The following is a 23,627-nucleotide window of genomic DNA, read 5'->3' as shown; positions in this document are numbered from 1 at the left end:
CACGTTGGCCTGCGCGCCCACATCTGCCCTCGTGTGAGACCCCTCCGGTGGCAGGTCCCAAAAGCGGATCGCTCCTACCAAGCGCTCTCACCCCACCGGATTAAAGTGGGTCCCGCGCAGGTTGCTGCCGGGAGGAGCTGGATGCTCTCGCACCAAGTTTGGATTGCAGGAGGGATCGCTCTTACTCTACACGTTCCTCTTGGATCTAACCTTTCAACGTGACGCGATCCCTTTCTGGAGGAGGAAGGCTTGCTGCGGCGCCGGCGGCTGCTAGCTGCAAATCTCAGCTCCAGTCCCGCTGCGCCCGCAAGCGGCTATTTCCCCGGCTCAGCTGTTTCTCGCGTGCATGTGCGAGTGCCCCGTTCCCCCTGGCCCAGCTGGCGTTCCAGGAGCCCTGATGTCTTCATCGGACTCCCCGCAGTTATTGATGGGGTGCCTTGCTCAGATTTCCAGGCGGGAGCTCAACCGCAGCATCCAGAGCCAGTTCTCGCTGCCAGGCGGCGCTTTGTGCGGCGCAGGCTGCTGCTGAGCTGGGACTCGGCTGCAGGGCAAGGATAGGCGAGAACCGGGGGCTGCCTCTGCTCTCCGCAGGGACCGCGCACCTGCGGCGGCGCGGGAGGGCGCACGGAGCGGTGCCGGCGGCAGCAGGCCCTTCCCCTGATCCGGGATTGTGAACTTTTCCCGAGCACCCCTTGGAGGATCCCGGAGCTGAGCCACATGCATCCCTTGGCGGCCGGCCGGGCTTCCTGGAGTTAATGTCCGTGCTGGGTCCGACGAGACCATCTCAAAGGTAAAGTGACGTCTCTGCCCTTGGCGAGGCGCTGGGGTGGCGGCAGGGAAGGCGGGGGCGGAGGGTGGGGTGGCAGGGGCTCTGGATCGCTGGTCTTGAGGGGCACAGGGAGGAGCCAGCGCACCCATGGGAAATAAACAGGTTTAATATTCTTCCCCTCGGATCCTGGGAAGTAACCAGAGGGGCCTGCCTACGCCACCTGGGTCAATGCAAACATCTGCGCCGCTCCCTGCAGTTCTCGCACCTGGGCGCCCTGCCCGGGCCCGCAGCCAGAGCCGGGAGTTTAAAGCTCGTCCTGCCCTCGGGGAGGGGCCGGGGACGAATTTCTGCCCTTCCAGGCGTTTTCCAAGCAGTGAGGATTCTGCCGGAGCGTGGGCTCCTGCACCCCCGAGCTGGGGCTGACACTGGGGGATGGAGACTCGGTGTCACCCCAGCGCCGCTCGCCAGCCACGCCCCGTGCTGCAGCTCCGAGCACCTCCTGCCGCCGGTGTTTGTTCTCCGCTGGGCGAGGGTCCGCCACAGACGCTGCCTGGACCCGCGGTTGCGGGTAGCTGCGCGGCGCAGAAGCTGTTGGGGGAAGTTTAGGCACAAGGACCCGAAGGCACCGGCCAGCGAACCCCTTGTCATCCTCGCCAGCCTGCAGCGTCTCTTGCCAGACCCGGCAGCAAGAGTGCGCCCCACAGGACGGGCTGGAGGGGCTGGTGTGCCCAGGAGGCCAAGTATTTACACCGGAGTAAGCGATCCGGGAGGGATTCAGCCACGGACCCGGCCCCAGCAATCAACGCCGCCGTCTAAACTCCGCATCCTCCCGTGCTGCTACCGGGCCAGCAGCAGCAAAGCGGGGGCTCCGCAGCACCTCGCTCAAGGCAGCTGAGGTCGAACTAAAGCGTGTGCAAATAAACCTTTCCACCAGGATTCGTTTCACGCCCTCACAAAGCAATCGTTAGGCTCCCCACCCCTCCAGGGTCTAAAATAGTGCACAGGCATGAACATAGCACTGGGAAACGCAGGGAACAGTTTCCTTGCTGTGATTCATCCCACTCTGTGAGGGATGTTTCCAGGGAGCTGACAGCTACCACCTCTGCTTGTTACATTATTCAATAGCCTGCTCATCGGAACTTCCCCAACGCATATTTGCCGAGGTCATTTTCCGCAGACAATGTGCTAAGTATGGAGCGGAACTTTTAAGAGCCAAACAAAACTTTTGAAATCGCGGTATGAATTAAGAGGGAGTGTTGATGTGGCCACATGGTTTAACACAGACCGTGCAAGTCTTCTAAAGGCATCACCTATGTTGGTTTGCATCCCAGGATGCCTAGTTGTCCTTTACAGATGGTTTTTGCTACCCGATGGATAGGACTGAAACTTAGTGGCAGAGTTTTCCGGCAGCAATCCATGCGGGATCACGTTCACTCTTGTTGCTTTCCAAAGAGTAGCCTAAAAATACAAATTTCCCACTCCAAACATCATGCTGGGCTACCCAAACATAGTAACTTCTCCGTATTGTAATAGGTGGGTACACCGAGCTATCGCCGTTCGAGCGGCCGGTTTACACTGCCCTCTTGCGCCAGAAACGTACGTGTCCTAACACACAATAGCAATGGGCAGGTTACTAATCCACCACCGGCCCCAGCCCCCTTTTGTGCCTTTCCACTTGGGGAAACTCTTCAAACACTCCTCATCACTTTAACTCCTGGTTTAGGGAAAGTGGAATCGCTTTCCTTGCTGAAATTTCTTCTCCACGTTCGGATTATTTTAGGGCAGCTCGTGACTGCTGAATTTCTGTTTTCTTCTCTCCTTTAAAAACAAGCAACAGAAAAGAAATAGCGCACTGAAAGATTTGTTTTGAATAAAGCGGGCAAAGAAAATGACACGGATTTTGCAAGTGGTAGAGAACATGCGACTTAAACTTAGACCTAGAGGAATGGATCTGTCTTATAAAGCAAGCTCAACGGGCGATGCGGTTTGGTGTAGATGCCTCTATCTTTATTGCAAAAAGAAAAGGAGTACTTGCGGCACCTTAGAGACTAACCAATTTATTTGAGCATAAGCTTTCGTGAGCTACAGCTCACTTCACATCCGATGAAGTGAGCTGTAGCTCACGAAAGCTTATGCTCAAATAAATTGGTTAGTCTCTAAGGTGCCACAAGTACTCCTTTTCTTTTTGCGAATACAGACTAACACGGCTGCTACTCTGAAAGCTATCTTTATTGAAATTCTTTAATGTACAATGACAGGGCAATAACAGAAAGTCAGGATGACATTCTAGACCCACACTGAAGTCAACTGAAAATTTACCATAGATTTCAAAGGGACCGGGATAGAAGCCTGCAAAAGTCTCTGTAAGACTCCCGCATTATAGAGAATATGCAAAGAGCTGCCCAGGACAGCCTTGTTGGTGCCCTAAGGATGTCTGAGGCGGAGGAAGGATTGGGATAAGGTAACCCAGTTCTGAACGGGAGATTGATAGTATGAACGCATTAGCCCCAGAGATGGCAGCTCTGGTATTGGACGGAGAAAGAGGGATTTCACCTAATGGGAGGAGAGAGAATTGAATTTTCTTTGTTAAATATTCCCCATTCCAAACCCTGCTGTGCAAATCATCTGAGTGCTGAATGCAAATCCATTTCTTAAAACCCCTCCCATCGTGCAGAAAGGAAAACACTCAAATGGGGCGTTCTTCCTGAGTCAGAAGGGAAATCGGTTGCAGTTAAATGGGGGAGGGGGTGAAAGCTTTAGGGACGCTGGTGTTTTAGGTGGTTCTTTACTTTCAAATGTATCATGGCCCTGGAGTTGATAGATTTAACACAACTAATGTAGTTCTCTGAATTACTCCCAAATATTAAGGGAGGAAAGGGCCTTGCTTAGGTTTTTTAAAGTTTTTGTGTTTTAATATATTTTTATGACAGCTGACAAATTGTAAAGGGGCTTCAGGAAGCGACATTAATTTCTTATTTATATTACAATCAACATCCCTTGCTAGTCAGGGCTAAATGCAAGTGTCCTGACTGAGGCAAAGTCTGACCGCAGAGAGGTCAAAGTAAGATTTGCCAGATCTGACCCCACATTAACGAAATCCGAACAAACCAGTTTCAGTGAGTTTCCTCTCCAAAGACAAAGTACAAACAGGCGAAAGCTAACATCTGCTAGACAAGGAGGATGGAAAATACACGAATCTGCCCAGACCTAGGTGTTTGCGAAAAGCGGAGAACTGGCTGGAGTGGAGTCGATGTAAATAAAGCAACAACAGATTTCTCCCACATGTCTGGGATGGGAGCAGCCCCCTTGCACCCTCCTGGTGCCCATAACATTTTACTATAAAAAGCCTGAAAGTTGCCAAATCCTTTCTTTGATGTAAAAGCCAGTGTGATGGATTTAAATTGCAACGCGACTGGTTTTACAGAATATACGCTTAAACCCAACCTGGATTCCCATTACGAGCCACGATGATTTGTATCACAGAAAGAGTTCGACTTTCGAGCTCCTGGCCTCCACCTACTCCCCTTCCCGTGCGTGATTATCATCAGGGACATTTCAGTGCCTCTTAGACTTAATCCCGCCGCTCCCCTGCTTTCCAATCGCCTCCACACAGCCAGGTACTGGGGTGTCGGCCTTGGGGACGGGTCAGTACAGCCGTGGGCAGAGAAGAGGGATTTAGCGAGCGGGCGGGTGTCTGCCCTGTCCATTGCAAGGAGGCAGCGTGTCAGACGTTCCTCCTTGGCTCCTCGTGAGCCTGAATCCGTGGGATGGGGGCAGCGTCTCTCCAGGACCGGCTGGGTTTCGTAACGAGCCCCCGCCCCTCCCCAAACCCTTTGGGTTTATTAAAAGGCCCCAAGAGACGCAAACAGCCCCAGCGTTTTCTGGGCAGACCCTCGGCTGAGCTTCAGAGCGATACGGGCGAGCAGAGGGCTGGGTTTGTGTGAACCTCCTCAAAAGAATCAGATCAGCTGGCATGGCCGGCTGCTGGGGGGAGGGGGGGGGGTGAGGTCAGGGCCCTGGCAGACCCCCTGGTCTGTGCACGGCTCGGTTATGGGATTCTGTGGAATCCCCCGCGCAGGAGGCTGGGCTGGAGCGAAGCTTTTCCCCCTGGTGGGAGTTGATCATTTTCACTCCAGCACCTGCGCTTGATCGAAGGTTTCTGAGAAGGCGCCGAGCGCACAGGCGCGTCCGGGCGAGGGCCACTGACGCGCTGGCTCTGGCACTGGGGGAGCCCGGAGCGCAGAGCAGAGCGAGCTCCCCGCGGGCGCACAGCGAGCGCGGAGCTAACCTTGTGTCTCCTCTTCGCCAGGGGCCTGTGTCGGAAGGAAATCTAAGATGACGTTATGGGATGTTGTGGCTGTCTGCGTGGTGCTGCTCAGCACGGTCTCCACATCCCCGCTGCCCGCCGGTAAGACGCCTCCCGAGGGGCCCCCTTCAGTGGTAGAGGGGCCTGAAGACGATCACTCCCCCATCAGCCTGCCGCCTCCCTATGCTGTGCAAAGTGACTGTAAGAAACGTTCCCCTTCATAGTCACCACTGTCTGTCTTACTAAACCCCTTTCCAGTGTCTGACCCCGCGCGCGGGGAGCTCGCTGCGCGGAGCGCCCCATGACTGTGTGACTACAACTGAGGGGCGGGCGCCCACCCCCAGTCACGCGGGGTGCTGGGCAGGGCGGGGGTCGGGGCATTCTAACTGAGGTGCAGGTGCTACACCTGCTCCCATCCCGTTTGCATGGTTGTATCAGAGGATTTTTTCAAAAAAACCTGTTTTCCTATTTGTTGCTCCCCTGCGAAAGATCCATGCAAAGGAGGGGGAATCGCTGAACTGATCCCAAATAGGAAACACTTCTTTTCCCCTCTAATCTCTTTTCAGTTCTAAAAATCTCATTGTTATTTATTGTTTGTATGAAAATAGCACCTAGAACCCTCAGCCAAGATTGGGAGCCCATCCTACAAAGCACTGTACAAACAGGTAGGGCTGCTACTGACCTCAGTTAAATCCACCTTTATTCCAAAATAAGATTGTCCACGTCAGACTTACACTGAAATAAGAAAGGGTTTTAGAAAACTGATGTAGTTAAATCAGTGTACGCCTGTCTGTAGACCAGCCCACAGTAAGAGACAGTTTACAATCTATATTCTAGGTAATAATAAATAATAATAATACCTAAACAACAAAAGGTCTCCAAGAAAAGCATTTTCAGAGAGCAGTGTGATTTCTAAATACACAGTGGTGCTCCTTTAAAGTTGGCATTAATATGACTCAGTAAGCAGTGGCAACATACACAAGTTAAACTTGGAAGTATTCAATTAACATGAAGGGCCTTGTCTTAAACCCATCAAAGCAAAGACCCAGAATTGAAACTGCCCACTATGTCTTTAACTAATTCTCTTCTCTGCTTAGATACTGTAATTTATAGGATACTAGAGTTACAACTGTGTTGAGGAACACATTTATAACACATCTTGAGATTGTAGCACAATTCTATCCCATCCACACAGACAGTGCTGCTCCTGGGTGCAAATGATGCAAGAGTTGCCTTCCTTGCAGTTACCCTTTAGTACCGACTTTCCATTCTCTGTTCCCCACTGCTTTGGCTTCAGCCTCTCTCCCCTCCCTCCCCACACACGTGTGTTCTTCCTTCTCTAATCTTCTCTCCTCTTTCTCATTTTCCTCCCATTGGAATCTTTCCCAGGCCTCGCTCTCCTCTCTTTCGAGCTGAACTTCTCACTGTTCCATGAATGACAGGATCCTGTCTGTCTCAGTCCCTCATCAGATGCAAGATGACCAAAAGAACTCCTCCCTAGTTTTCTTCTTCTTGCATGGATTGCTGAGGCTTTATGATGCTGCGATCTTCCTCTACATTGTGGTACATGGAAAGGAGGGTGTATGTGCAGTGGAAGATTCCACAAAACCTCAGGATCTGCTTTGCTGGCATTTGTGCCAGTCTCCCCTACTCTAGTTGCAGCTGTTTCAGTTCTGTAGGAAGAAAAAAGCATTCAGAAAGTTGTACTAGTAACTTTACATGACAACAAGTCATTTCAGGGTGGTGAGATATCAGTGTTCCATTGTTCTGGTCCTACAAATGAGGCCTAGAACTATTTTATATAACACCATCCCCTCTATTAAGACATTTAAAAAATATGTTATTCCACCTAAACCATCCACTCCACAGCAAGTAGAGGAGACAGACGGGTAGCAGAAGCACTAATCACTCACCCACTAGGTCTAGTCTATTTCCAATATGAGGATAACCAAACTTCTCATTGTTGTTTGGGTATCTTGTAGATTAAGGAGTGAGCTGTCCATGATGTGGGTCTTGTGATTCAGGTGAATCATGGCAGGATGAGTGAGCAGTGTCTTCCAGAAGTATGTGCCCAGTGTAGAGCCAAGCAGAGATGGACAATGGGTCTGATCCAGTACGTCAGTTCCTATGTTCCTACTAGGGAAATTATCCACAGAAACCTGAGCAATATGCTCTTGCACTGTTCAAACCTACAATGGAAATCACAAATAGATGGGCCTGGGTGCAAAGAGAAGATAAGCATTGCTACTCACCCTGAGGTTAAAGCTGGATAAGTGAGTCTCTCTTTTTGTGTTCTTTTCCCAAGACTGGTGAAATATTCATGCTCAGAGAAACTCCTGTAGTGACTACATCAATGAGCCTGATAAATAGCAGGGGTTTGCTGAGCTGATTGGCTATAAGCTGATATTCCAGCCTAATTAGTTAAATACCTTGATTCACTTTATTACTGTTTCTGTTTTAAAAATGTGTGGCATCTGGATGCCATTCTGAAAACACCGGGCCTAATAAGCTAACAATATCCAAAATGACAGGTTTCAGAGTAGCAGCCGTGTTAGTCTGTATTTGCAAAAAGAAAAGGAGTACTTTTGGCACCTTAGAGACTAACCAATTTATTTGAGCATAAGCTTTTGTGAGCTACAGCTCACTTCATCAGATGCATAAAGTGGAAAATGCAGTGAGGAGATTTATATGTCACTGCACTTCTGCCCACAGTGGTTTTTGGGTTCCACCATAATAAGAAAAGGGTGTAGGCAGAATTCAAAGTACTATAACTGGCTTTTGAGTCAGGGATTGTATTTTGATAGCAGGGTCTGGGGGAGTCTGAGACAGGATGGGATGAACGCCATTAGTGTGTAGGCAGAGGGCATGCTAGTGTATTCCATTTCACTGAAAGCTATTTTCACCATTACAATAACCAAAAAAAGTCCACTAGAGGTTTCGCCATGTGCTATTGATTTTATGTGGAAAGTGCTCATACCAATACAATACCGAGAGAGAGAGATCAAAGACTCAGGCACTTTTTAACGGGTTCCCCTTCCACAGTTATCTTCCTCAGTCTGCTCTCATGACTTTGGTCCCATTCTCTTCCACACATCATTTAGTGTGTGTGTGTGTCTCTCTCTCTCACCCACACATGCATCCCAACACAATAAATGGGTTGGACACTACCTGTAATGGGAGTCAATGGCTTCTCCTCCTCTTTGTGGATCTTCATCCTCCCTCTCCTCTCTGAAATATGCGTCGCTCTCCAATATGCTGCCAGGAGCAATGGTTAGCCTTGTTCCGGTTCAGCTCCCTAGAAGGAGGGGTACTTTGTCCAGCAGTGGCCTGAGCCATAGTTGGAGTTGTCAGCTCAGTTATACCAGGACTTCCACATTTTCATCTTTCCTCACTTCACTGCATCATTTTGTCCATGAGGTGCTCTGAGAGGTGCTGATAGTGCTCTGAGATCACAAGATTATGTAGCATCAAATTCAGATTGGCCTGAAACTTTCCCTTGCTCCAGATTATGAGCAAGGTCTTGACCTCTCAATCTGACCAGATTTACTGTGATGACCCCTCCATTTCAGATCAGTGGTCATAGAGTAATGTGCACCAGCGGTACAGGCTTCAGCTATATGATTAAAGTAGACACCAGCTTGTTCAATGTAGCCTGCACTAATTACAGAGCATTTTAAATCAGCCCCCTGCTTCTTGATCATGTAACCAGAAGAGCCATATGGGATAGTTTGTGACAGGGGGATAGAATTTCTGGAGGACATATGCATAATGGCACATGCAATACATAGGGCAATGCAACGTGGGATATTTTGTTATAGTGACTGAGAGGAAGCTATCCTAGTTATATAGGCATGATCAAAGGGTCCTGTATGAGCAAGAGTGGCACACAATTAGCTTCTATAGATACTATGTACTGTGTGAACACAAAACACATTATAAATAGAACTATGCCAATAATTGGATACATAGTGGTTAAATGGATATGTTGTTTAGCCCTACCTATGAAAGCAAACCTAGTGTTAGGCATATGTATTTTCTAACTGGTACATCAACATGGCTGTAACTGTAGGGTAAATGGAATCCCAAGTCAGATAGACCATTACCTACAATGTGATCACTGGCACAGGGGGAGCAAAGTGTAAGATCTAGCTGTGTACTTTTAAAAAAAAAAAAAAAAAGAGAGAGCGAAAAAAAGAAACATTGTAGGAGCTTCTCTCTGTAAAAAGGCAGATGATGTTCTTATAAGTTGCAGTACCTGAGGCACAGTTAGATTGTTGACTAGTGATTTGATTTCAGGAATTTGTTATGTGTTAAAGATAATTTAGTGTTAGGCCATTTAACATCTTTAGCTGGAGCATAGGCGCTGACTCTGTAGGTGCTCCAGGACTCAATCACCCACTGAAAAAATAGGGGGTGAAAAATAGGGGGTGCTCAGCACCTGCAGGGCTAGATTAATCTTTTGTGGGCCCCAGCACACAGACCATGGCTCCACACCCCACTCTGCCCTGAGGCCCCATCCCTGCTTGGCCTCTCCCGCCAAGGCCCTGCCAGCCACTTGCACAGGGAAGAGGGGGCGGAGAGGAGTACCCACCCGCAAAAACAAAAATAAAAGTCAGTGCCTGTGAGCTGGAGTGTTTTTATTTACTATATTAGAAACACAGAGGAAATGTTGAATAGCCAGGATATGATACTGGAATGCAAGGTCTTCAGGATAAGACTTGTCTTTCAGGATAAGACTTGTCTTTCTATTTTGATGCTATATAGAGATGAACACATTGTTAGTGCTAAACAAATGATATGTTCTTATCTAAATAGACTTTATTCTATATACCATTTGTTAGACACGTACAATACACCATCATTCCATTCTGTGTCAAATACAGTGTCTAATACATTCCCAAGGAGGGTGCTTAAAGAGCTAACATTAAAATGACTGAGTCCTTCAAAAGGAAATAAATGTACAAGTATATATTTTTCTCATTATTCATATTTTAAAACTATATATTTACTTAAAGCATATTCAAGGGAAATTCTTGGAATTCAGCTGTTCAGATGACCACGGACCAAAAGATGGGAAAGAAGTTATAAGGCTACTACAGTGTGATCCTCAAATGGATGCAGTTTAAAATATTGTGTAAACTGTTCTGATCCCCATTAGGACTGCAGAAACTAGAATTCAGAAATAATAATCTCTGCTGGACCTGCTTGAAAAAGATGTAGAGTTGTACAGGAATCTCATAATTCTGAGATAATATCCTAATGGCAATCAGTAAGATAATATTAAATAATGCAGTTATATGAATCCTCAGTTTTATCAGATATTAAAATAGAGTGGGTTTCAAAATGTTTAGTGGTGGCAAAACCAGTTAATCCTTGACACTGGAAAGATCAGGACTAGAATGGATCTTCTTAGATGTAAAATATGCATCTAATGAAAAAGCAATATATGGCAAGCAGAATAAAAGGGAAGATTTCAATGAAACATGGAAACCATTCCCTAGTTATAAAGATGGAAAACAGAAGTAAACAAACCTCTAGATACTTTAGACAGGTTCATACAGGATATTCAGTTGCACAAAAAATATTACAGGAGACTTAGTGTGTTTTAAGGTAAAAGAATGAAAATGAACTATGTAATGATAAAAACAACGAGGAGTCATAGAATCATAGAATATCAGGGTTGGAAGGGACCTCAGGAGGTCATCTAGTCCAACCCCCTGCTCAAAGCAGGACCAATCCCCAATCAAATCATCCCAGCCAAGGCTTTGTCAAGCCTGACCTTAAAAACTTCCAAGGAAGGAGATTCTACCACCTCCCTAGGTAACGCATTCCAGTGTTTCACCACCCTCCTAGTGAAAAAGTTTTTCCTAATATCCAACCTAAACCTCCCCCACTGCAACTTGAGACCATTACTCCTTGTCCTGTCCTCTTCTACCACTGAGACTAAACAATCCCAGTTCCCTCAGCCTCTCCTCATAAGTCATGTGTTCCAGACCCCTAATCATTTTTGTTGCCCTTCGCTGGACTCTCTCCAATTTATCCATATCCTTCTTGTAGTGTGGGGCCCAAAACTGGACACAGTACTCCAGATGAGGCCTCACCAATGTCGAATAGAGGGGAACGATCACGTCCCTCGATCTGCTCGCTATGCCCCTACTTATACATCCCAAAATGCCATTGGCCTTCTTGGCAACAAGGGCACACTGCTGACTCATATCCAGCTTCTCGTCCACTGTAACCCCTAGGTCCTTTTCCGCAGAACTGCTGCATAGCCATTCGGTCCCTAGTCTGTAGCTGTGCATTGGGGTTCTTCTGTCCTAAGTGCAGGACCCTGCACTTATCCTTATTGAACCGCATCAGGTTTCTTTTGGCCCAATCCTCCAATTTGTCTAGGTCCCTCTGTATCCTATCCCTGCCCTCCAGCGTATCTACCACTCCTCCCAGTTTAGTATCATCCACAAATTTGCTGAGGGTGCAATCCACACCATCCTCCAGATCATTTATGAAGATATTGAACAAAACCGGCCCCAGGACCGACCCCTGGGGCACTCCACTTGACACCGGCTGCCAACTAGACATGGAGCCATTGATCACTACCCGTTGAGCCCGACAATCTAGCCAACTTTCTACCCACCTTATAGTGCATTCACATAGTCCTTGTGGAACCTTAGAGACTAACAAATTTATTTGGGCATAAGCTTTCATGGGCTAAAACCCACTTCAGCAGATGCATGGAGTGAAAAATACAGTAAGCAGTATACATATGAAAAGAATGGAGTTGACTTAGCAAGTGGGGGGTCAGTGCTAACGAGGCCAATGCAATCAAGGTGGACGTCGTCCATTTCCAACAATTGACAAGAAGGTGTGAGTATCAGCAGAGGGAAAATTACTTTTTGTAGTGACCCATCCACTCCCAGTCTTTATTCAGGCCTAATTTGATGGCGTCCAGTTTGCAAACTAATTCCAGTTCTGCAGTTTCTCGTTGAAGTCTGTTTTTGAAGATTTTTTGTTGAAGAATTGCCACTTTTAAATCTGTTATTGAGTGTCCAGGAAGATTGAAGTGCTCTCCTACTGGTTTTTGAATGTTACAATTCTTGATATCTGAATTGTGTCCATTTATTCTTTTGAGTAGAGACTGTCTGGTTTGGCCAATGTACATGGCAGAGGGGAATTCCTGGCACGTGATGGCATATATCACATTGGTAGATGTGCAGGTGAATGAGCCCCTGATGGTGTGGCTGATGTGGTTAGGTCCTATGATGGTGTCCCCTGAATAGATATGTGGACAGAGTTGACAATGGGGTTTGTTGCAGGGATTGGTTACTGGGTTAGTATTTTTGTTGTGCGGTGTGTGGTTGCTGGTGAGTATTTGCTTCAGGATGGGGGGCTGTCTGTAAGCGAGGGCTGGCCTGTCTCCCAAGGTCTGTGAGAGTGAGGGATTGTCCTTCAGGATAGGTTGTAGATCCTTGATGATGCGCTGGAGAGGTTTTAGTTGGGGGCTGTAGGTGACGGCTAGTGGCATTCTGTTACTTTCTTTGTTGGGCCTGTCCTGTAGTAGGTGACTTCTGGGTACCCTTCTGGCTCTGTCAGTCTGTTTCTTCACTTCACCAGGTGGGTATTGTAGTTTTAAGAACACTTCATAGAGATCCTATAGGTGTCGATAAATTCTGTTACAAATTTCAGTAAAGATTTTTTTAAAAGGGTATAAGGTCCCACCTCAACTCAGCTTAAGCATTTGCTTAATTATCTCTCTTTTCAGCACAACACTTAAATATGTGCTTAACTTTAAGACTGTAATTAAATTTCTTTGAAGTCAATGGGATTTAAGAACATGCATAAGCACTGTGATGAGTAGGATTTAAGCATGTGTTTAAAGATGAACGCCTGTTAAGTGCTTTGCTGAATCCGGGCATAGCTGCAGAACAGAAGGGATTCCGAAATCTTTTCATAATGCAGGCCACGTCTTAACAGAGAATTTTTCTCGTGGATATATTCCCTCTGATTCACAAATGGCACATAGCACATTCCCTTTCATTGATAAATGTGAGGACCACCTTCGCTCCCATTCACAATCACGTAACAACTCTCTAGTGACAACAATTGCCTACCTGGAAAAGTTATATTAGGTCTGGATGTTTGGCCATATTTTAATACTGTGTGGAAACTGGGAAAGGATAAGAGCCATCCTGTGAACAGACTCGTCTCTGCAGGTCACTGTCAAGTGCTCCATGGGCTACCAGTGGTCCATGGATCACAGTTTGGGATGCCCTGCAGTAGAACACGTGGCACCTGTTTTAGTTCTATGCACTATTTATTGTAATAGTATGAAAACATTATCAGCTTGTATGCTAACAGGTTTCATACTGAGAAACATACATGCTAATAGTATGTTCATTATCCAGACACAAACTCTAAAAATGCTGAAATTTGGGAAGTAAAAGAGCATAATAGAAAAATACAGTATTATTCATAATGCAAAACCATCACTGAAATCAACTGAGATTCACATAGTCAGGGTTCAATCATGGCTTTGCTACAAGCCCTGTGCATGGGGGAGTATGGTAGTGTACTGTTCCAGGAACAACCTGGCAAGCAGACTATGAAAGAGGCACAATCTGCCTCCTGGACCTTGTGCCTGTTCCTGGGCCAGAATGCATTTGATTGGTATTGATTAGATATTATGTATTTTAATTGGGGAGATAATTCTATATTTTTTTGCCAATACATTTTTCACCTTGAATATGTTAATAGTAGTAGATTGGCAGCTAGGTCACTCTAGTGAGGGGCTTTGATGACATTACTTGAGAGCTGAACTGCTGGAGGATTTTTGTACCAGAAATCACAGAAGGAATTTCTTTATGGCCATCACAGACTACTCTCCTAGAAATCTCAGTAATGTCTATTAGCTGGCTACATGTTCATTGCTATAGTGCTGGCTAATAGCAAGAGGCTCATAGGTTTCAGGTGCTGCTAGAGTAATAAACACCTATTTAAGGTTCTCAGATACCATAGTGATGAGATTGTTATAAAAATAGTGATGAAACAGAATATTCAGCTTACAGACATGTGAACCTGCCTGACACTGGACATGTACTTCAGTGATACAGATTCCCATACTTGTTTTAGAACAATACAAGGGTTTAGAGAGGAGGAATGGTCCAGGGGTTAAGACATAAGAACGGCCACATTGGGTCAGACCAAAGGTCCACCTAGCCCAGTATCCTGTGGGACTGGGGTTCTGTTTCCAGTTCTATCACTGACCTGCTGTGTGACCTAGGGCAGGTCACCTCATCTCTGTTTCTTCTCTCACCCTTTGCCTGTCTTGTCTATTCACATCGTAAGCTCTGAAGGGAAGAGATGGTCTCTTAGTATAGTACCTATCACAGTGGGGACTTGATTTCAGATGTGGCCTCTAGGTGCTACCACAATAGATATATTAAAATAAATCATAATGCTTTCTCTGAAAAACTGCGACATTATAATTAGTTAAAAGTAACACTTTTCCATACTATAAGCCTTTAATAAAAATCTATGTATCTATACTTATTCAGATTGGCAGAATGTACTTTCTTCAAGACTGGTACAACTATTGCCATTAGACAGTCATTCGGTAACGCCTCTTGCTCCCATACCTTCTTATATATTTTTCCTATTGCTTTGATAGCATTTGCCCTGTTGACTTTTAGCAGCTTAGCTGTTGTTATCGTCTATTCCTGCAGCTTTCCCATTTTTTAATGGTTCCACTGCTTTTTCTATTTCTTCGTCTGATGGTGGTTTGGTGGTGATATCCATACAGCCTTATACGTTGCCCTGTTTATCTAGATGTCCAGAATGTTTGCATCTGAATGAATACAAGGTTCAGCACTTTGTCAAAAATGCTCCTTCCATACTTTCAGCTCCACTTCAGAATTTGTCAGTTCAACAGATTAGCCTCTCTTCCCGCTAGGATCATTGGCCTGATTGTGTTTCCATACAACTTAACTTTATTGTATATCATTTTCATATCTTGTTTTCTTGATGCCTCCTGTAGTTGCTGAGCATCTTCTTTCCAGAATTTTTGCTTATCCAATCTTTGTGATTTCTTCATCACTTTATGCAATACTGTACTTATTATCATCAGTACTGGGAAATATCATGATGTAAATAACAGTCAACAGATTATGACCAGTTTTAGGGGCAGCAGTAAGGCCCATGTGGCTTCAGAGCAGGCTGCAGTTGCATTGATCAGATATTCACAGTCTGACAGTTAATGGAAAAAAGTGAGAATGGGGATTAGAGACATTTGTTGTTTTCTTTGACTTCACAGAAGCATTTGATTCAGTTTGGAGGGAAGCATTATGGAAAGTAGTAAAATCATGTAGTGTTCCAGATAGGATAACTGCAATTATAAAAGTTATGTACAAAGATTCCTACAGTGCCATAAGAACAAATGGAAAATTAAGCAATTGATTCAAGTCAAAGCAAGGGGACAAGGATTCACCTATGTTTTCATCATTTCTTAAACTGGACATTAAGAATGATAGGTGATTTGGATGGTGTAACACTGGGTAATCTAGAGTTAAGCTCTTTAGTTTATGTAGATAACATTGTACTATTGGCAGACACATTTGAATTAATGATTATACTCTACTTTGGAAAATTGTTGTAGTCGACTGACTTACAATATATGCCAAGAAGACAAAGTGGTTGTATCTTGGACAAGGGACAATAGATGAATTGCTGAAATGCAGCAGCCAGTGAAATCACAGAACAAGTAAAATATTATGTGTATTTAGGAAGCTTGATAAGTGCTGATGGTTCCATCAAGAATGAAGTTAATAGAAGATGTCCTTTATATACAAGTGCTGCATAGAAGCTGATGCACAAAAATTGATGAAATTATGGACTGATAAAAACATTACATTTAGTACCAAAAGTGAAAAAAACGATGTACTAACCGGTGTATTAACAGTATTACTTTATAGTATGAATGGCAGCTGCATTAAAAGGAAAAAAACATCAGAAGGCTGAAGGCAGTAGAGATGAGACTTCTTTGGAAGATAGCAAGTATAAGATGAAATAATGTTAAGACAAACGAAGAAATTAGAAGGAGAGTAGGATGTCAAATCAAGATATGGATGTCAGGTACTCAGCTGCCTCTGGGCTTGGTTGCCTGGCAATCACATGAGCTCTGCTGCCCAATAAACCCTCACTATGTGACTGTGCTCCCTGGTTGGACAAAAGAGCCAACAGATCACCATTTAAGCCTTGTAGGAACAGCAGCACAGTGGCTGTTCAATGCGTTCCATACCTGCAGCTGCACCAGACCTGCTTCCAGCCCTAGTCCCTGCCTACTTCTGAACTCCTAACTCCTGGCTCTGATCACTAGATTGTCCCCTGACCATGACTCTGGTTCTGCTCTTTGGTTCTGTTCTGGTTCCCAACTCCTGGCTCTGACCATTGGCTTGTCTCCTGACCACAAGTCCAGTTCTGCCCAACAGATTCTGTTCCAACCACTAGGACACACCATCCACATCTCAGTGTGTGACAATGGGATTAGCAACAACTGAGAAAGATTATGATGGTGAGAACACTGCAGAAAAACAAATGATAGCATGCCAAAGAAAATAATGCAAATGCAATCTGACCTAGAGGCCAACCACCGACTAGATGGAGGAACATTTTATGCAGGAATATGACCAGGCTGGGCTTAATGAAGAAACAAGTCCTGAACAGGAATGAATGGTGACATTGTACTGCTTCCTGTGTCTGCAAAGATGTCCTGGGATGAGAGGAAGAAGAAAAATCTAACTGTCCAACAAAAGTATTTTTGCTGCTTGGACTAATCCTATCACATACCAATATCAAATTTAGGATCTGCAGCTGCCAAAACAGGGTCCCCTCCCCCGGGGCTCAATTTTGTTCTTACTTAAGTCAAATGGAGATTTTGTGAATGGATTCAGTTTGAACACTGTTAGTCACTCAGATTGGCCAACTAGTGATCAACTGGTAAGCCAACTCACAAAGATTAGAGCCCTGCAACCTGATCTAAACCCGATGGGACCCAGGTCTGGGTCAGAGTGGGTGGGAAAACAACTGGATTCTCTCAGGCTCAGGTTGGGGTGAGTTGGCTCTCCACTTCCTGCCTTTGTGTGTGCCCCGCTCCTGCCATCCTCCATGACCTGGCTGTGCTGTGTGTGTTGCAGAGTGACCGTGCCAGAGAAATCTCAGCACCACTCTGTAGTGCACATACAGCACAGCGTGGGGCATGCACAATAGGAACGGGGCATGCAGCCACCGGCATATGCAGCTGCTGCTGCACCAACCCAATGGGCAGGAGGTGGCATCAGCACTGATTCTGGTTCATGGTTGGGTTGGAAAACAACTCTACCCTCTTGTGCTTGGGTTGGGTTGCGTGGTATTGGGTCCAGTTTGTGTCTGAGTCAGGCCTCAAAATTAGGCCTGAGAAGTCCTCTACTGTAGACCTCTCACCTTGAACAAATTTGTATCTACTTTACTCAACTCTCCTGAACATGTTTTTCCCTAATACAGCCACAGATGACAGCAAGTGAAGTTTAGCAAATGGGATTTTTCTGTCACTTCTCTTTGGCCATGTCTATACTTACCGGGGATCGATGCTCCTGTAATCGATACAGTGGGTGTCTATTTAGTGGGCCAAGTGAAGACCCACTAAATCGACCAGAGAGCACTCTCTGGTCGACTCCGGTACTGCACCGGAGCAAGAAGAATAAGGTAAGTTGACAGGAAAGCGTCTTGTCAATGCAGCGCAGTGTAGACACTGTAGTAAGTCGACCTAAGCTACGTCAATTCCAGCTATATTATTCATGTAGCTGGAGTAGTGTAACTTAGGTAGACTTACCCTGGTAGTGGAGATAAGGCCCTATTTCAGGGGTTCTCAAACTTCATTGCACCATGACCCCCTTCTGACAACAAAGTTACTACATGACTCCGGGTGGGGGGACAGAGCCCAAGCCCTGGAGCCCAAGCCCTGCCGCCCCAGATGGAGGGAGAGGGGGCCAGAGCCCGAACCCCGCTGCCCTGGGTGGGAGTGGAGCTCTGGCTTCAGCTTCAACCATGGGGTCCCAACCCACAGTTAAATGGGGTCCCAACCCACAGTTAAATGGGGTCCCAACCCACAGTTGGAGAACCGCTGCCCTCGTTTCCTTCTTTTACGGCAAACAGATGGAATCTGATTTTCTCGCAACTACTGTGAACTGAGAAGCACAGTTGAGGAGGTAGAAAGATAACGGGAAACAAATGCAAACCCTGTAAAAGGCTGGACACAAATTTAAAAATGTGACTTAATAGGCAGATTAGCCATAACTATCAACTGATTTATTGATCAAACCCTAGCATATGATGGACTTTCAAGCTAGTGAGCTATAAAGAGAAAATCCTTGTAACCACAAAAGGAAAAATTACAAAAGCTATTTTAATTCAGTACTTTTTCCAGTACTGGCTCATTGTATCTGACATTAAAAGGTCTAGGAGTCAGATGCATCAGGATACTTAACACTTCACCTTGATGAGAGACAGGTGACACCAATGACTGTGTCAGTTTCTATGGGAATTCTAAGTTACAGGAAAGAATGTAATGTCTCTTTGAGAGCTGACAAATCAGTGAATAAGGTAATGAACTAGAACAGTATTAATCATTTAAAGACAAACTGACCTTGGCATCTTTGATGTTATATTTTTTAATGAATAGAACTGACATGTTTCTGTTTCACTCTTTGCCCCCACACATTTTCATGCAAAGCATAAAAGCAAAGTCAGTCTTCAGACTGGTGTTATTTTAATTGTTTAAATCCTGATAACTTTTCAGAATAGCTAGTTTAAGCATATGTGATAGGTGAGTTTATTTCCAGGGATTTGATTCTAATTTCTGTTTGATAGGCTTATTACTGAAAAATATTTCTAAATGAGTCTTTTTTTCCCCCTTCACAACCCATTTCTTTCTAGCTTATAAATGTATGCAACAGAATGATCAAAATGCTTGAGAGGCTAATGGGAGAACAACCAGACCCTCCTGGGCTCACCATGGTCAAAATGGAAGTAGAGTTTAAGTTGAGAGGGGTCTGAACTAAAACTTTGGACCTTATTTTGGAAAAAGGAGCCTTTGAGCCAAACCCAGGTCTGGATCTGAAATTTGCAAACAACCCCTATCATTATAATGGGCTGAATCAAACCCCCTGAACTTTGGGGTTAATAATGTAAATGATGTTTAGACATGGTAACATAACAACCATTTAAGATACATTAAAGCACTACGCACAATTCCAGTTAACATAGAAAGTAAAAAAATATGTACAGTAGAACCTCAGAGTTACAAACTGACCAATCACATACCTGGAAGTACACAATAAGACAGCAACAGAGACCAAAAAACCCAACCAAACAAATACAGTACTGTATGATGTTAAATGTAAGCTACTAAAAAGATAAAGGGAAAGCAGCATTTTTCTTCTGCATAGTAAGTTTCAAAGCTGTATTAAGTCAATGTTCAGTTGTGAACTTTTGGACCATGTTTTGTTCAGAATTACAGACATTTCAGAGCTACGAACAACCTCCATTCCGAAGGTGTTCATAACTCTGAGGTTCTACTGTAGATAAATATACAAAATTATTCCTTTCCTAAAATAATTGCATGGAACAGAAAAAATTGTTTCAATTCAAAATTACATTTTAGTGAAAAGGCATCTTTTACTGATACCTATTTCGCAATGAGTGGGATTTAAGCCTTTTCTCTAAAACCTGATGGCCAAGATTTTCAAAAGTGAGCACTTAAGTTAGGCTCCTACATCACTAGTTAGACACCTAAACAAGTGATCAGATTTTCAAAAGTGCTGAAGATCCAGCTTCTCCCAATAAAATAAATTTCTGGTCACTTTTGCTTTGAGGGTTTTTTGTACTAATACTCTTGTCTGGGTTGTCACCACTGCAAGGGATTTTTTTCAAAAAATCTGTTGACAGTGGAATTAAAAGATTAGCTTTATAAAACCTGAATTTTGTGCCAGATTTGCTCTGATAGTTTCCCCTTAGAGACAGATGGGACAATTTAGTTTCTGCCTTATTTGGAACATGGCCGTGTTGGAGTCTGCTGTTCCAAAATGACATTTGGACCTACTTTATTTATAAATTCTTCTTGTATGCAGTATAAATTGTTTTTTAACAGGGGCTCAGGGCCAAATCCTCTCTGGCACTTGATGCCTCTAATCAACTAGAAATGCAGACTTGGGGAATGTAGTAGAGAACTTCCCCAGAGAACATGATGATCCTCTGAGAGCCATGGAGCAGAACTCTTTGGTAGCTCTCTACATAGGAAAATTAGTGGGGCCATTGTTGTTTGGCAGGGGAATGTGTGGCTATCAGTGTTGCCAACTCTTTTAACTTTATCATGAGTTTCATGATATCTGATGTATATGTTAAAGCCCTAGCTCCTGGAGACAAGTGATTAGATGAAAATATCAGGTTTCATTTTTTTCAAAAAGTACATTTCTAAAATTTACCCTAATGGTTGTGGCAAAAGCATTGCCTGAGTGTACCTTAAAGTCTCAAAAAAACAAAAGGCAAATAAAATGAACATAAGAATGGCCATACTGGGTCAGACCAAAGGTCCATCCAGCCCAGTATCCTGTTTGCCAACAGTGCCAGTGCCAGGTGCCCCAGAGGGAGCGAACCTAACAGGTAATGATCAAGTGATCTCTCTCCTGCCATCCATCTCCACCCTCTGACAAACAGAGGCTAGGGACACCATTCCATACCCATCCTGGCTAATAGCCATTAATGGACTTAAATTCATGGAGGTTATCTAGTTCTCTTTTAAACCCTGTTATAGTCCTAGCCTTCACAACCTCCTCAGGCAAGGAGTTCCACAGGTTGACTGTGTGAAGAAGAAATTCCTTTTATTTGTTTTAAACCTGCTGCCCATTAATTTCTTTTCGTGGCCCCTAGCTCTTATACTATGGGAACAAATAAATAACTTTTCCTTATTCACTTTCAGCACACCACTCATGATTTTATATACCTCTATCATATCCCTCTTTAGTCTCCTCTTTTCCAAGCTGAAAAGTCCTAGTCTCTTTAATCTCTCCTCATATGGGACCTGTTCCAAACCCCTAATCATTTTAGTTGCCCTTCTCTGAACCTTTTCTAATGCCAGTATATCTTTTTCGAGATGAGGAGACCACATCTGTACACAGTATTCGAGATGTGGGCATACCATGGATTTATATAAGGGCAACAAGATATTCTCCATCTTATTCTCTATCCCTTTTTAAATGATTCCTAACATCCTGTTTGCTTTTTTGACTGCCGCTGCACACTGCGTGGATGTCTTCAAAGAACTGTCCATGTTGACTCCAAGATCTCTTTCCTGATTAGTTGTAGCTAAATTAGCCCCCATCATATTGTATGTATAGTTGGGGTTATTTTTTCCAGTGTGCATTATTTTACATTTATCCACATTAAATTTCATTTGCCATTTTGTTGCCCAATCACTTAGTTTTGTGAGATCTTTTTGAAGTTCTTCACAGTCTGCTTTGGTCTTAACTATCTTGAGCAGTTTAGTATCATCTGCAAACTTTGCCACCTCGCTGTTTACCACTTTCTCCAGATCATTTATGAATAAGTTGAATAGGATTGGTCCTAGGACTGACCCTTGGGGAACACCACTAGTTACCCCTCTCCATTCTGAATATTTACCATTTATTCCTACCCTTTGTTCCCTGTCTTTTAACCAGTTCTCAATCCATGAAAAGATCTTCCCTCTTATCCCATGACAACTTAATTAACGTAAGAGCATTTGGTGAGGGACCTTGTCAAAGGCTTTTTGGAAATCTAAGTACACTATGTCCACTGGATCCCTATTGTCCACGTTTGTTGACCTTTTCAGAGAACTCTAATAGATTAGTAAAACATGATTTCCCTTTACAGAAACCATGTTGACTTTTGCCCAACAATTTATGTTCTTCTATGAGTCTGACAATTTAATTCTTTATTATTGTTTCAACTAATTTGCCTGGTACTGACGTTAGACTTACCAGTCTGTAATTGCAGGGATCACTTCTACATCCCTTTTAAAATATTGGTGTTACATTAGCTATCTTCCAGTCTTTGGGTACAGAAGCTGATTTAAAGGACAGGTTACAAACCATAGTTAAGAGTTCTGCAATATCACATTTGAGTTCTTTCAGAACTCTTGGGTGAATGCCATCTGGTCCCGGTGACTTGTTACTGTTAAGTTTACCAACTAATTCCAAAACCTTCTCTAATGACACTTCAATCTGTGACAATTCCTCAGAGTTGTCACCTACAAAGGACGGATCAGGTTTGGTAATCTCCCTAACATCCTCAACCGTGAAGATTGAAGCAAAGAATTCATTTAGTTTCTCCGCAATGACTTTATCGTCTTTAAATGCTCCTTCTGTATCTTGATCATCCAGGGGCCCCACTGGTTGTTTAGCAGGCTTCCTGCTTCTGATGTACTTAAAAAACATTTTATTACCACCTTTTGAGTTTTTGGCTAGCTGTTCTTCAAACTCCTTTTTGGCTTTTCTTATTACATTTTTACACTTAATTTGGCAGTGTTTATGCTGCTTTCTATTTACCTCATTAGGATTTGACTTCCACTTTTTAAAAGATGCCTTGTTATCTCTCACTGCTTCTTTTACATGGTTGTTAAGCCATGGTGGCTCTTTTTTAGTTTTTACTGTGTTTTTTAATTTGGGGTATACATTTAAGTTGGGCCTCTATTATGGTATCTTTGAAAAGTGTCCATGCAGCTTGCAGGGATTTCACTCTAGTCACTGTACCTTTTAATTTCTGTTTAACTAACCTCCTCATTTTTGCATAGTTCCCCTTTCTGAAATTAAATGCCACAGTGTTGGGCTGCTGAGATGTTTTTCCCACCACAAGAATGTTAAATGTTTTTATACTGTGGTCACTATTTCCAAGTGGTCCTGTTATAGTTAACTCTTGGAGCAGATCCTGCTCTCTCCTCAGGACTAAATCGAGAATTGCCTCTCCCCTTGTGGGTTCCTGTACCAGCTGCTCCAAGAAGCAGTCATTTAAAGTATTGAGAAATGTTGTCTAAGAGAAGTCTCTGTCCGATCCACATGTTCCTCTGCAGCAATAGTCTTTCCCCCATCTCTTAGTTTAAAAATTGCTCTGCAACCTTTTTAATGTTACATGCCAGCAGTCTGAACAGTCTGAACCCAACACTTATGATTTTTAAGCCATTCTCATGATCTTTGGGGACCCAACTCAGGACTGATGCTGCAGCTCTAGCTTCGCTCACTAATACTGCTGTTGGCAGCCCTAGCTGCTGGAATTGGACTGCAGTTCCAGCTGCCTCCAACAGAGGTTGCTCTGCCTGGGCAAAGCTGAGAAGCAGTAGCCCACATGGGCAGAGGAAGCTGTAGGGAGGGTGCTCGGGGGCAGCACCCGCTCCTTGCCCCTTTCACTCCCCTACAAAATGCTGCTCTCTGCAGTCCATCCACTGCACTGGGCTCCTTACCTGGGGGTAGGAGAGAGGAAGGGACATTGTCCCTG

General features: G+C 44.4%; 1 protein-coding gene across 3 annotated transcripts in view; it reads left to right on the top strand.

Annotated features, from left to right (window-relative positions):
* Positions 1-317: 317 nt before the first annotated feature.
* GDNF (glial cell derived neurotrophic factor) overlaps positions 318-23,627 on the top strand; it is a 28,038-nt gene continuing 4,728 nt past the window's right edge. The window contains exons 1-2 of one of the 3 annotated variants that reach the window (XM_074953915.1): positions 318-790; positions 5,079-5,177. In XM_074953915.1, coding sequence (XP_074810016.1) covers positions 5,105-5,177 — 73 coding nt within the window. In that variant the 5' untranslated portion in view covers positions 318-790; positions 5,079-5,104. Of the gene's footprint in view, positions 791-5,078; positions 5,277-23,627 lie in introns of all 3 variants that reach the window. The other 2 variants (XM_074953914.1, XM_074953916.1) reach the window with 2 other exon arrangements.

This window comes from Natator depressus, chromosome 5 (assembly GCF_965152275.1).
Source record: "Natator depressus isolate rNatDep1 chromosome 5, rNatDep2.hap1, whole genome shotgun sequence".
NCBI classification, from domain to species: domain Eukaryota; kingdom Metazoa; phylum Chordata; order Testudines; family Cheloniidae; genus Natator; species Natator depressus.
The sequence above is the reverse complement of the archived record's forward strand: the minus strand, read 5'-3'. Positions and strand labels throughout refer to the sequence as shown.